This window comes from Azolla caroliniana, unplaced genomic scaffold (assembly GCF_043228905.1).
Source record: "Azolla caroliniana isolate FFs.n. ecotype wild unplaced genomic scaffold, voAzoCaro1.0.p SCAF_11, whole genome shotgun sequence".
Classification (NCBI taxonomy): Eukaryota; Viridiplantae; Streptophyta; class Polypodiopsida; order Salviniales; family Salviniaceae; genus Azolla; species Azolla caroliniana.
The window spans coordinates 10188967-10202390 of record NW_028230446.1 but is presented as its reverse complement, the minus strand read 5'-3'; the positions used below and the strand labels follow the sequence as shown (position 1 = coordinate 10202390).

The 13424-nt window shown below is 43.1% G+C and overlaps 1 protein-coding gene across 1 annotated transcript; it reads right to left on the bottom strand.

The window, feature by feature from the left end:
- Positions 1-452: 452 nt before the first annotated feature.
- LOC147857743 (Class II aaRS and biotin synthetases superfamily protein) lies at positions 453-5093 on the bottom strand. The gene is made up of 7 exons (XM_087327098.1): positions 4887-5093; positions 3835-4014; positions 3452-3709; positions 1896-2030; positions 1524-1805; positions 1221-1358; positions 453-980 (listed from the first exon to the last, which is right to left on the bottom strand). Exons 1-7 carry the CDS (start codon positions 5076-5078, stop codon positions 654-656), a joined length of 1512 nt encoding a protein of 503 aa, XP_087183224.1. The 5' UTR covers positions 5079-5093; the 3' UTR covers positions 453-653.
- Between the last annotated feature and the right edge of the window lie 8331 nt (positions 5094-13424).

Sequence of the window (13424 nt, the reverse complement as noted above, 5' to 3'; positions counted from 1 at the left end):
CCTTGCTACATCAAATTCATTTGATGAAAGACATCTACTTCCAAAGAAGCCTTTCCACATCATCGCAGTACAGAACAAAAGCACACAATCATCTTACATACGTTAAGATACACATAATTATGAGTATAGTAATTAAAGAGAACAATTTAAGTAGCCAAGATAGATTGCCACTCACATATATTAAGTATTGCAAGATGCGTCTATCCACAAAAGAAGTGAACACTGAAAACACATCTCTTCCACATAAAAATTTGTTGAATATTTGTAGCACCAATCAATTCTGAAAATAATAATGATTCTTCCTCGTAGAGTGCAAAGATGTCTATAAGCTGTAATATCAATTACATCATTAATGAATGAATAAACATGCATGAATCAATTTAGCAACGTTGAAAATGCAGTGTACTGCCACTTGAATCATATTTGCAGGACTTGCTTTAGACGAGCACAGGTAATGTGAAAACTGTGAAATCAAAATTATCTTGCATCTAATACATCCTTGTATCAGTATTATAACTTATATCATGAGAATAACTCTGCTGTTCATGAATCCCATACGATTCATAGAACATCTGAAAAATGAGGCAATACCTGCTTCTGAGTCATAATGAATGATGTTATTCACACCATTTCAATTCTCAAAACTGGTACTATTAAGAGCTTTGAGATTTCTTGATCCGCGCAGAGAGGTTAGCTGCAATATCATTCTTTGCCACTAGTTCCTCTTGTTTGGCTGCCATATCCCTCAATCTCACAATTCCTTTGTCAAGTTCATCTTGTCCAACAAGAACCACCCAAGGAATGCCATCCTTCTCAAATGCATCAGAAAGGTTTTTGGCTATCCTTCCAGGAGCCACACACTTGAATTCAGTTGGAATTTCCTGTTCCCAAAGCTCAGTTGCAATACCAATGGCTACATTCCACAGAGTCTTACCAATTCCCAAAATGAGAACTTGGGTCTCCGTTTTACGTACAGGAAGCTGCCAAAACATCAACCAGACAACATGAATATGATAAAAGCACAATGTCATTTGCTTGCCGACAAGTTTACCTTTACAACCCTATAATAGATACAATGCTTACATTAAAATAGATAAAATCCCCATTACACTCATGCAACCTTATCAAAAAAAGTCCAAAGTTGAACTGCTGTCACAAGCAGACACTGACTCTCAGTGACAACACTTAAAAATAATAAACTGCATTCACACAATTTCTACCTTCTTAGCTTGCTCTTGCTCTTCCATAATTGCAAAGATTCGTTCAATACCCAAACTCATGCCGACTGACGGAACTTGCATGCCACTAAACATTCCCACAAGATCATCATACCTGCCCCCAGCAGCTATTGATCCCATCTGCAGTTCAAAGTTCAAAATGGCTATTCAAGATATTGAAAATCATGAAACTATATTAATCCTTTGAACAGTTAGTTATATACCTTCATAGTCCCTACGAAATGGCTATTCAAGATATTGAAAATCATTAAACTATATTTATCCTTTGAACAGTTAGTTATTTACCTTCACAGTCCCTACGAATGTAGCCTCAAAGATAACTCCAGTATAGTAATCAAGACCCCGAGCTAGACTCAGATCAAAAACAAACCGGTTCAAGCACTTTCCCACATCCATATAAGTAAATAGTTGATTTAGTTCATCGAGAGCTTTTTCAGAGGCAGCATTTCCATGGAATGGACTGTCTTCTTTGTTCAGTTCAGCCAGCAATTCCATGGGCTTCCCACGCTTCTGTACGAGTTTACCAATCTTATCTGCAGACTCTTCCGTTAAGCCTTTATCCTTAACCTGGCAAGGATACATCACAGAGCATGAAATAAAAAAAACTGACAGCAGCCATCAGTATGTTTGAAAAACTGTTTTAAATGAGAAGAGTACCATTTCTTTTCGGACATCATCCCAAGTTAGTTTATCCAGCTTATCTATTGACGAGCAAATGGCCCTAAACTTTTCAGCAGGCACTCCACAAATTTCTAGCATACCATCCAACAGTCGTCGATGATTAAGCTTAACCTGAAAAAGAAAAAAAATGATATCTTCACCAGAAAAAGAATTTAGGCCATTCTGCAGCAAATTGAATCACATTAATTGGGCAATATCACCCTATTTATTAGAGCTAATATTAACCGTGCATTGTCATGCAACCTATTTAGTACAGGAGAGCCAAGAAAACTGAACTCTTATGGAGCCTTGTAATGTTACATAATGTCAGCAAGAAAAAGACCAAAACAAGGATGAAAACGCTTCACAATCTCGGGAAAACGTGCCCTTTCTCTGCACTGTTCCTAAAGATTTCATGCCTATAACAGCCAAGGGATATGCCGTAGACTCTGGTTCTCCACCAAGAATGTGAGCATCGGGTCCTCCACATACACCATAAGATGATGCTGGCAACTATAACAAGAAGTTAAAATTGCACTTGCAATGCGGGCTAATATTGAACTGTGGATTGCCACGCTCTAATTTTGAGGTAAGTACCAGAACTGATGTGTATACAGCAGATACACAGAGCAGTTCAGGTGATCCAAGAAAACGGAACTTTTATGGGGACTTGTAAAGCCACATAATGTCAGCAGGAATGCCTAATGGAAAACCTGAACCACAGCCACAGACGAAAGCAAGTCTTCGACTATGTTAAGTGCCATTGCATATTTGAAAAATGGCTGGCCTGAAGCCAACGAAACAAGTGTGTGAGATTTCAAACAGCATCTGCTTTCATATTAGTATCAGAAAAACTGCATGTTATCCTCCAAATCAAATCATTCTGCAGCAAACTTCATTAAGGCTGTTGGCAGCCGTGGCATGGCAAATGAGTGTCCAAGAAGGACCACTCTTTCTGTCAAATTAACTCCATACTGCTTATACACATACCATCCACTTTTCACTTGCATGCATTCATGTGGATATTATAATCATATCATCATTTGGGAGGGACAAAAGACATATAACATCACTCTCCTTCTCTCATCTAATAAGCTCTAAGCATTCCTGTCATGTTATGATATGCTTGATATGGATATTTGGTGACCTTAGATCTTCTGATATGCTTGATATCGATATTAGGTTCTTCGTTCACTGACAGTAGAGAATTCGAGTTAAGCTCCTTTAGGCATTGCACCATAACTATACTGGCTTCTTAATAAGCTCAAAGGATTTCATTAGCAAAAATAAAAAATTGCATATTGTAACAAAGGCCGTCCCTGCATTAAACATACTGCCCTTGTTCCCCACCCATTTAAGTAATGACCATGTGATGTTTAAAACTTTAAAATATCTTGTATGTGATCAATTAAATCAGTGATTGTAGCATAAAACAGCACAACATCTAGATTCTATCTCAACTCAAACTTTACAGGAAAAAAGAGTGTCTACCACATAATTAAACAATTTCATTTGATGCAATTCAACCACAAACATAGTTGTGCAGTTTGTACCTCGTAGTTGCCAATATCAAGCTTATCAAGAATTTCTGTCAGCACCTTCAATACTTCAAAGTCAGGAACCATTACATCATATTGTCCCGCAATATCAAAATCGCACTGGAAGAATTCTCGATATCTCCCCCTAGCAGGATTATCTCGCCTGTAGACTTTCGCTATGTGATACCTTCTCATGCTGGTCAATTTCTTTGTCGCCAAGTAACGTGCAAATGGCACAGTGAGATCATAGCGCAAGGATGACAATTCTCCACCCTGATTTCAAAGGGTATAAAGATCAGCTCTCTCTAGTATACATCAACATAAATTTATATAATCTTAGGACTAGAATTCACAAACACAAACGGATGTGATGAAACAAAAAAGATGCCAGCACATACCTGGTCTGCAAGGTCGTAAATCAACTTTGAGTCTTCTCCATATTTACCTGTTAGAGTCTCTTTCAACTCAAATACAGGAGTGTCTATTGCAACACCGCCATGTTTTTTGAAAGCACTAGTAACAATGAGAAATACTTTTTCCCGAATTGCCATTTGCAAGGGATCAAAGTCTCTGGTTCCCTGAAAGCGTACACAGATCGATACATAAACTAGGTAATTTTGAAACTAGTTCATCCCCAGTGTATCTCATTTTGATCTTTAAGCATGCACCAAACCGCCCATAGTTCAATAAATGGTTTTGGACAACGATGTGATGCTTCCCAATAGTATACATAAGCAGCCCTTGTATCTGTGAGTTAAAGCTAATCCCCATGTGCTGCACCACACCACAACCCCCACCACTTATGCGAAGTCTATGATTTAAATCAGGTTTGAAACAAAAGATGAATGTCACAAGAACGTGAGTCCCAGTCCACTGAAAATGAAGAAGAATAAAAACAAATCCCTGCTTGCTTCTGCAAAGATCCTGAAATCTTCTGGATCTTAAGAAGAACCCAAATGACGAGTTCTAAAACGAAGCCTATTTCCAGAAGAAATCCAGACCTGGGGTCCTCGTTACAGACGTAATATCAATGAAACTGACGTAGATAACACATGTCACTTCATCAATGAAACTTGATCCCTTCTTGATATTAAGAAGAACGAGAAGAAGAAGAAGAAGAAGAAGAAGAAGAAAAAGATTTTGATTCATGATGATTTGAAGAGGAAGCTGAGTGTCGAGAACGACATTACACAGACTACATGTGACGATTTTCAAGCGTTTTCCTTCAAGCAAAGGGAGTTCCTGGCCTCTTCTTTTGATCTTCAGAAGAAAACTAGATATTTTTGAATTAGAAAAATCCGAGACGGCTAGAAAGATTCTGACAATACGAAAGCAAAACAGATCCGCGTCTGATCTTAAAAGAAGAAACAATCTGGGAAACACGTATAACTCACAGAGAAGAGAAGCAGAAAGCGCTTCTGTGAGGAGAGGAGAGAGGATAAATAAATACCTTGGGGACTTTGACATCGCGCCTGGAGGATTTGGTTTCAGATGCAGCAGCCTTAGCCTTCTTCTTGGACGCAGGAAGCTGGGCATTCTCTTCTTCGCCACCATCGCTGTTCTTGCAATCGTCTGCAGCAGCAGCAGCACTGACAGGAGGGGGAGGGGGAGGGGAAGGGGCAGACAGAGAGAGAGCCTCCATTCCTCTCTCTCTCTCTCTCTCTCTCTCTCTCTCTCTCTCTGCGAGACTTGCTTGCTTGGGGCTTAGGTATTTGCCACTTCTCTCTCTCTCTCTCTCTTTCTCTGTATGTATGTATGTATGTATGGGGCTTAGGTTTTTGCCACCATCCATCAGCTGCTTCTCTCTCTCTCTCTCTCTTTCTCTGTATGTATGTATGTATGTATGTATGTATGTATGTATGTATGTATGTATGGGGCTTAGGTTTTTGCCACCATCACTTGCTTCTCTCTCTCTCTCTCTCTCTCTCTCTAGTAACGGCTCTTTCTATCGTTGTCGTCTGCTGTCGTCGTCTGCAACCATTGTCTGCTATCGCCTGCGTTGTCGTCGTTGTTTGTCCCCGCTATCACCTACGCTTTTGACGACGTAATCGGCTGAAGCATACATGTCCTTCTACACTCAAACCTAGCATGCAAGGCATCAATGCTCAGCTAAGTTTTTTTTGTCCTCTTCGTTTTTTCTTTCTTTTATCTTTTGATTTACAACATGACTTCTAGACGAAACCATAAGGAAACACACGAAGAAATTATAAGTAAGGAAGAATTTTTAGATGTCCTTAACCGTTTAGTTAAACTAGAAAAATGGGCAAAAGAGATTGAAGCTGAAAAACAAAAAGATAAGGAAGAAAAAGAAGTGCTTATGACAACACGAACCTTCAGAAACAAGTCAAGGATCTTGAGACATCTAGGGAAGATGGTGAGATATCTTCCCTAGAGGATATTAAGGACGAGATAAAAAAAGGTTAATGAAGAGGTTAAAAGCGATATGGAATTAGCAAAAACTGGGTGGGTTGATGTAGTAAAACGTAATATTAAAAAGGAACTAAAGGATGAAAATATTGTAAACACTACCCTTGAGGAGGAAAAAATGCGTCAAGCTCGACGCCTAAATGTACGAGTTACTGGGCTCAAGGAAAGGGCATCTCCTAACGAAGATGCACAAACATTAGGGAAAATGTTGGTGTACGAGGCCCTACCAATCACTAAAACTTAGAGGGTAGGACGTGACACCACTAGGAAAAGAGCTTTGGTCCTTCAGTTTAAGGACTCAGAATCTAGAATCGCATTTTTTAAAAAGAGACCAATTCTTCGAGGATTGGGCGGGGACCCTATCTACCTCGATGAATATCTAACTAAGATGCAAATTGAGCATCGTAAAACTTGTATGTCGTGAGTCATACAACCTCGTAAAGAGGGGCATCGTGCTTTTTACCAAGACGGACGTGTGATAATAAATGATCGTGCTGCCAATTGACAGCGTGTGGCCCATGTGACAGACAATAAACTTAGGATGACTTTATGAAACTGTAACGGTGCACTTTGGACACACCCTGGCCATCTAGAGGAGATTTTGAAGGTATTTGGCATAGTTTTTTTACTGCCACAAGTTGACGGTTTTCGTTGGGAATTTGTCTTTAGACAAACCTCACGTTGACATACTACTAGAGGGTCTTGAGGGGTTGCGATACTATTCCGGAGAGAGATACATAATAGGATAGAAATACTAAAGAAAGACCCTGAAACCCGTTTTATGTGGGTGAAAGTCCTCACTAGCAAGGACCAAGCGATATTTATCGCCGTGTGTTACTTCCCCCCGAAAGGATCCCGGTATAATATGGCTGGAGAGGCAAGTATTGTTGATGAAGGAACTTTGCATGGGCCTTCTCCATACGAACCTTTATCAGATGACATAATCTGATATTCTTCTCAAGGGGAAGTCTTCCTTGTAGGAGATTTCAATGCGAGAACCCAATCCCGACAATGCACAATATTTCAGATGGATAGAAACCTCGAAATGGTGAATGTTGACCCTTTAGACTTAGACATAACGCGTACATCAAACGATCAAGGTGCGGACGCCACAAGCTTTGGCCATCATCTGCTTGAACTTGGAAGCTGACACCAGATGATCATATATAATGGCTTAGCCAAGTGGCCGGACTCGGAAGCGGTCACATGTTTCCCACATGGAGGAGGGGAAAGCACAGATGATTACCTAATAGGACACCCTGAAGCTACCCACATGGTTAACTCCTTCCGGGTGATCCCATGCCCCATTGGTGCAAACCATAGCTTCCTATACTTTGAGGTAAAATGCAACACATCCCATGCCACCAACTCTAGTCAACCAAACCAGCACACCATAATACATTTCATGCATGAACTCGTTGACATTTACTCTCGACATGTTCAAGCCCATCTCTCCTCTTTTGATTCTTCCTTGCCTTTAGAGAACCTCACTACAGAACTCGCACACACCCTTCACTCGGCAACAATTAGTAGCTTCCTATACACGAAACACTCCAATCATAGTAAAATAGGGTCTATGCCACAGAACAAGTGGTATGACAAGGATTGTAGAGAGTTGTATACACAACTTAAAGTGTTGCGACTTAGTGGTACTATTTCCTCGATACAGGCTTGAAAAGAGATGCGCAAGATGACACGTCGTAAAAGATGAGCTTGGGAAGCATCCCAATATTGGGAACTCTACCATATGCTCATGAGTAGGGATTGCACCCTTGCATGGAAGAGACTAAGGGAACCGTGACCACACACCCATCGAGGATCCCAATATTTGGCACATGTATATCAAGAGACTCTACCATGTCCTGAACCAACCACCCATCCCAATGCCTTCCACACCCCGACCTAACATGGGGACACTTTTCACAACATCTAGGGTCGTGAAGGTCATAAAAAAATTACAACATAGGAAATCCATGAACCACACAGGATTGCGAGTCGAGCACATCATATATGCTCGAGAGTGCCTAGCCCCCTTTCTCACTCTAATCTTCAACCGTGCCCTTGCCGAGGGTTTTCCACCACAATGGACCATGAACATAGTGGTTCCTATACATAAAGGAGGGGACCCAATGGACCCAAATACATATAGGACCATTATGATAGGACATACGCTCGCTAAACTATATGGTGCGGTAATGGAAGCGAAGCTTAGCGATTATATGGAAACATTAAGTCTTCAAGCACTTGAGCAGGCTGGCTTTAGATGAGCCTTCTCCACTATTGACCATATCTTCACACTTAGGTGCTTAATTGACCAGATGAAGGCTCGTAAGAAGAAACTATATTGTTGCTTTGTGGACTTCCGCAAAGCCTTTGACACGGTTCCTAGGGAGAAGTTGTTTGATGGACTTAAGAGCTTGGAGATACCAAATGACATGATCTGGGCCATTTATGCCTATATGAGCAAGTCTTTGGGTGCGTATGATGCCTAGGTGGCCTATCCGATTGTTTCACTAGCACCATTGGTGTAAAACAGGGTTGCCCCCTATCACCGACTCTTTTTGGGATCTATCTTCCTAGTAGTGTCACGTCCGACCCTCCAAGTTTTGGTCATTGGTAGGGCCTCTGTGTACCCTAACATTTTCCCTAGTGTTTGTGGATCTTCATCGGGAGATGATGCCCCTTCCTTGAGCCTAGTGACGCGTACATTTAGACGTCAAGCTTGACGCATTTTCTCTTCCTCAAGGGTAGTGTTTACAATATTTTCATCTTTTAGTTCCTTTTTAATGTTACGTTTTACTACATTGACCCAACCAGTTTGTGTTGCAAAACTACTGACTGACTACCGTTCAAGTATGAAGACTTCAAGGACGTATTTGAGAAAAAGAATGTTGATCACTTGCCTGAGCATCGACGTTATGACTATCTGATTGATCTGCAAGAAGGTGGCAGTCCTCCCTTTGGCCCAATTTATGGGTTGTCAGAACCAGAACTCCAGGCACTCCGAATGTATCTCAACGAGAACCTTGAAAAGGGTTTTATTCAACCCTCAAAATCACCAGTAGGAGCTCCTATTTTGTTCATGAAAAAGAAAGATGGATCCTTACGTCGACTATCGTGGTCCAAACAAGATTACTGTTCGCAACCGCTACCCACTGCCTCTCATCCTAGAGCTGTTGGATCGACTCCAGACTGGGAAGATCTTCTCCAAGGTTGACGTACGGGGAGCATACAATTTGGTACGGATCAAACCTGGAGATGAATGGAAAACCGCCTTTAGAACGCGCTACAGACATTTCGAGTATAAGGTAATGCCTTTCGGCCTCACTAATGGTCTTGCAGTATTTCAACATATGATGAATGCCATTTTCTGAGAATATCTAAATCACTTTGGTGTGATCTATCTAGATGATATCTTGGTCTTCTCTTCAAACATCAAGGAGCATACTCGACATGTCAAGTTAGTCCTCACCAAACTTCGCGAGCACAGACTCTACGCTAAAAGTGAAAAATGTGAATTTGATCGTACTTTTGTAGAGTTTCTTGGATATGTCATTTCAACACAGGGAATCACAATGGACACACGGAAAGTCAAGACTATCCAAGAGTGGGTTGTCCCAACTCGGGTACGAGATGTGCAATCATTCCTTGGTTTTGCCAAATTTTATCGTCGCTTCATCAAAGGATTCTCAGTGATCGCACAACCTCTCACTGCTCTTACCCGCAAGGATGCTACTTTCGAATGGACAACAGTTGCCCAAAAGCGGTACGACTTGCTGAAACAAGCCTTTATTATGGCACCGGTCCTTTTACATCCTAACCCAATTAAGCCTTTCCAAGTCGAAACGGATGCTTCTGATTTCTCCATTGGGGCGATCCTCTCCCAGCCATATGAGGTCGGTGTGCTTCACCCGATGGCTTACTACTCTTGCAAATTCACGACCCCAGAAATCAACTACCCCATATACGACAAGGAGCTTCTCGCTATTACTATTGCTTTTGAAGAATGGGGTGCAACACCGTATCTAAGTGATTACAGATCACAAAAATCTAATATACTTTTCTACCACACGAACCTTAAATCGTAGATAGGCGCGATGGTCAACCTTCTTGGCAGACTATGATTTTGAGATAATCTTTCGACCCGGCACTCAACACACGAAGATCGATGTCTTATCCCGTTGGTCTGAGTTCGAGCTCACTCCGGAGGATGAAGCATATGTTCAGCAGTCCTAGAGTTTGTTAAAGCCTAACCAATTCTACAACTTTGCGACTTGCTTGCTCCGGGATGACTCTTTGCTCAAGCAAATAGCAGAAGCAACTATGACTGACAAGTTCGTCACAGAGGTCAAGGCAAGTACCACAAACCCCTCCCATGAACCCAAAAGACCTGATTTAGCTCTTTTTACAATTCAGGATAATCTTTGTAAAAGAATAGCGTGTGCGGAAGCATATGCGAAACACAGAGTACACAGTTCGGAGGAATAAGACAGTTCGGTAAAACACAGAAACGCAAAGATGGAGAGGGAGAGGGAGCGAGACAGAGAGAGCAGACAACTCAGTTCTATTCAAAATGATAATACTCTGTTCTGTACATACTTCGTGCTCAGTGAGCACCTTATATACAAGCCCTGACAATCGGGCTGACACAAGTACTGACAGTACTTGACCGCTCATAAATGAGCCAACTACACTAACTCCCAAAACTATTCCTTTACGAGGAATAACGCTCCAACATCCTTTCGGTTTACGCATCGATACAACCAAGTTGTGCGTACTAACTTATGCGTCTAGTCTACGCACTGGGTTACACGTCGTATTACGCACCCAATGTTGAGCTTGTCACTCAACACTCCCCCTCAAGCTCAACTTGAGGTTCCACTTGCTCCGCTGGATCTATGCTCCGATTCCTTCTGGCTTTACACTTCACTCGCGCTCCTTGACCCGTTCGATTCCGCGCGCTTCGACCCTTTCAGTCGGCTTGTCTGCTCGTTCGGCTCTTCTTAGCTCCTTTGCTGTCGCGGTGTCAACGTGTCCTTCATTGCCCTTTTTTCCGCATGGCCTTCAGTTGATTCGGCATATCTGAATCGAACATTTCAATTGAATCGAACACTTCCGATTCAATTCCGCTCTCATCCGAATTGGCTGTCTCCAATTCGTCTCTTGACAACATTCGACCACATCTTAGTCTTGGCCTTATCTCCCCCTATTTCGGCTATCCTCGGCTCCTTCTTATGCTTACGGCCCTTGCTTCCGTCTTCGGCTTCTTCAGCCGGTTCGAAGTCAAATTCTCCATCCGACTCCGCATCTCGGTCACTTCCGTCGTGATGCTTACCTCTGCTCCTTTCACGCTCTTGTCCCTGTTCTTCCTTTCTCCCCCTCAAGGTCGGCGTGTCGAGGTGATGCAACCCAAGTGCACCTGAGAAATGTCGTAACTTGTCGAGACCAAGAGGTTTCGTGAAGATGTCGGCAACCTACCAATCAATCGAAACATGCACCAATTCGACTTCTCCTGAAAGGACCCACTCGCAGACAAAATGGTAATGCACCTCAATGTGCTTGGTCCGGGCGTGGAACACGGGGTTTTTTCGCAAGGTGGATACTATTGTGGTTGTCGCAATAGATCGTCGTCGGATCAGAAACCTCTACTTCTAGATCCCGTAATAGCCGTTTCAGCCAAATGACTTCGCACGGAGCGACAATCACCCCTCGATATTCGGCCTCCGTACTCGACAGTGCTACTATCGGCTACTTTTTGCTACTCCACGCGATTGCGCACTTCCTAATGAGAATGCATATTCAAATGTGGATCGAAGATCGTGGATGTTTCCGGCCCAATCGGCATCCGTGTAGCCGACTAATTGTTTGGCTACGCCTGCCCGATAAAACAACACCATGTCTTTCGTGCCGTTGGCATAACGCAATATCCTTTGCACGCACTGAAAGTGTTCGGCCGTAGGCTACGACATGAATTGACTAATGAGCCTGACTGGGTAACTGAGGTCCGACCGAGTAATAGTCAAATAGATGAGGCTTCCGACAATCTATTGGAACCGTGTTGGGTCGCACGCCTTTCGCGAATCTTGGCGAAGCTTTACGTTCCTATCCAGAGGGGTCGAGATGGGCTTATAGTTTGCCATCCCGAACTTGAAGAGCATATTCAGCGTGTAATGACACTGGCTGATCAATATGCCTTCGGAGGTCCGGATCACTTCGATCCCAAGGAAGTAATGAAGGTCTACGAGATCCTTCATTTCAAACGATGCCGCAAGCTGAGGCTTCACGCGACGGATTTTGTCTAGATCGGCACCGACGATGACTAAATCATCAACATACAATAGAAGGCTAACCGGGCCATGTCAACTTTGTTGAACAAATAATGAACAGGCAGACTTCGATGTCGAAAAACCCATCCTACGCAGCTGTTGCGTAATCTTCGTGTTCCAGGCTCGTGGGGCTTGCTTAAATCCGTACAATGACTTCTTCAATCGGCAGACTGCCAAGGTGTTTTGTTCGGATAGAAATCCCGGGGGATGTATCATGTACACCTGCTCCTCAAGATCACCTTGCAGGAACGCATTCTTTACATCCAGCTGATGTAAGTGCCACCCCTTTGCCGCTGCTACGGCTAGTAGGACTCGCACGGTAGTCATCTTCGTGACAGGCGTGAAGGTCTCATCATAGTCCACGTCGTGCTTCTGTGCATAGCCTTTAGTTACTAAACGGGCCTTGGAGCTGTTGACGAAGTCGTCCGTGTTGAGTTTCACTTTATACACCCACCAGCAGCCAATCGGCTTCACCCCCTTCGGTGCGTCAATTAGGTCCCATGTCTTGTTCTACGTTAAGGCGCGCATCTCTTCCTCCATTGCGGCACGCCAATTTGCGTCCTTCGCCGCTTCTGCGTAGCTCTCCGGCTCATGCACTTTTGTCACTCGCGTCATGTATGTGTAATGGTGTGCCATATACTCATTATACTCGTACCTCTTCACAAGATTCTTCTAGCGGGTAGATCAACGTAATTCGTGATTACCCGATTTCGTGATCTTTTCAGTCGATTTCGACCTCTTCCGTGGAGGTTCCTTCTCGCCTGGCTCGAGGTCAGATTGGCTTCGAATTGACTTGGCACTACCGAAATTGTATTCCAACGTCTTCTTCTTCCCCTTCTCCTTGCGCGTAAACCGTCTCCTCGGCTTCCTGCGTAGGGAAGGCACGACTGAGTCTCCACTACTCGCCGACTCGTCATCTGGTTGGCTATCTCAGCCCAACCCCTCATTCGGCTCGCTTAGCCGAAATGAGATCAAACTCTCTCTCAGAGCTCCGATGTCCTCATCATGCAGAGGCATTTCAGCCTTGCTGATTTCTTCTTCAGAAATCGAAATGGAGTCGTGAGGTTCTGGAGGAGAAGGCAAGTACCACAAAGCGGACTCGTCAAATACAACATCGCGGCTTACGCGCGCTTCCTTCGTTTGGGGGTTATAGCACTTATACCCCTTCTGCTCGTCTGAATAGCCGACCAAGATACATTTCTCGGCTTTGGCATCCAGCTTCCTCCTTTTCTCCT

Coding starts and splice junctions, on each gene's coding strand:
- LOC147857743 (XM_087327098.1), bottom strand. CDS start 5,078: ATGGAGGCTCTCTCTCTGTCTGCCCCTTCCCCTCCCCCTCCCCCTCCT. Junction 2,031..3,451: donor TTGATATTGGCAACTACGAG/GTACAAACTGCA, acceptor TTTCTTTTTCAG/GTTAAGCTTAATCATCGACG. Junction 981..1,220: donor AGCAAGAGCAAGCTAAGAAG/GTAGAAATTGTG, acceptor ATGTTTTGGCAG/CTTCCTGTACGTAAAACGGA.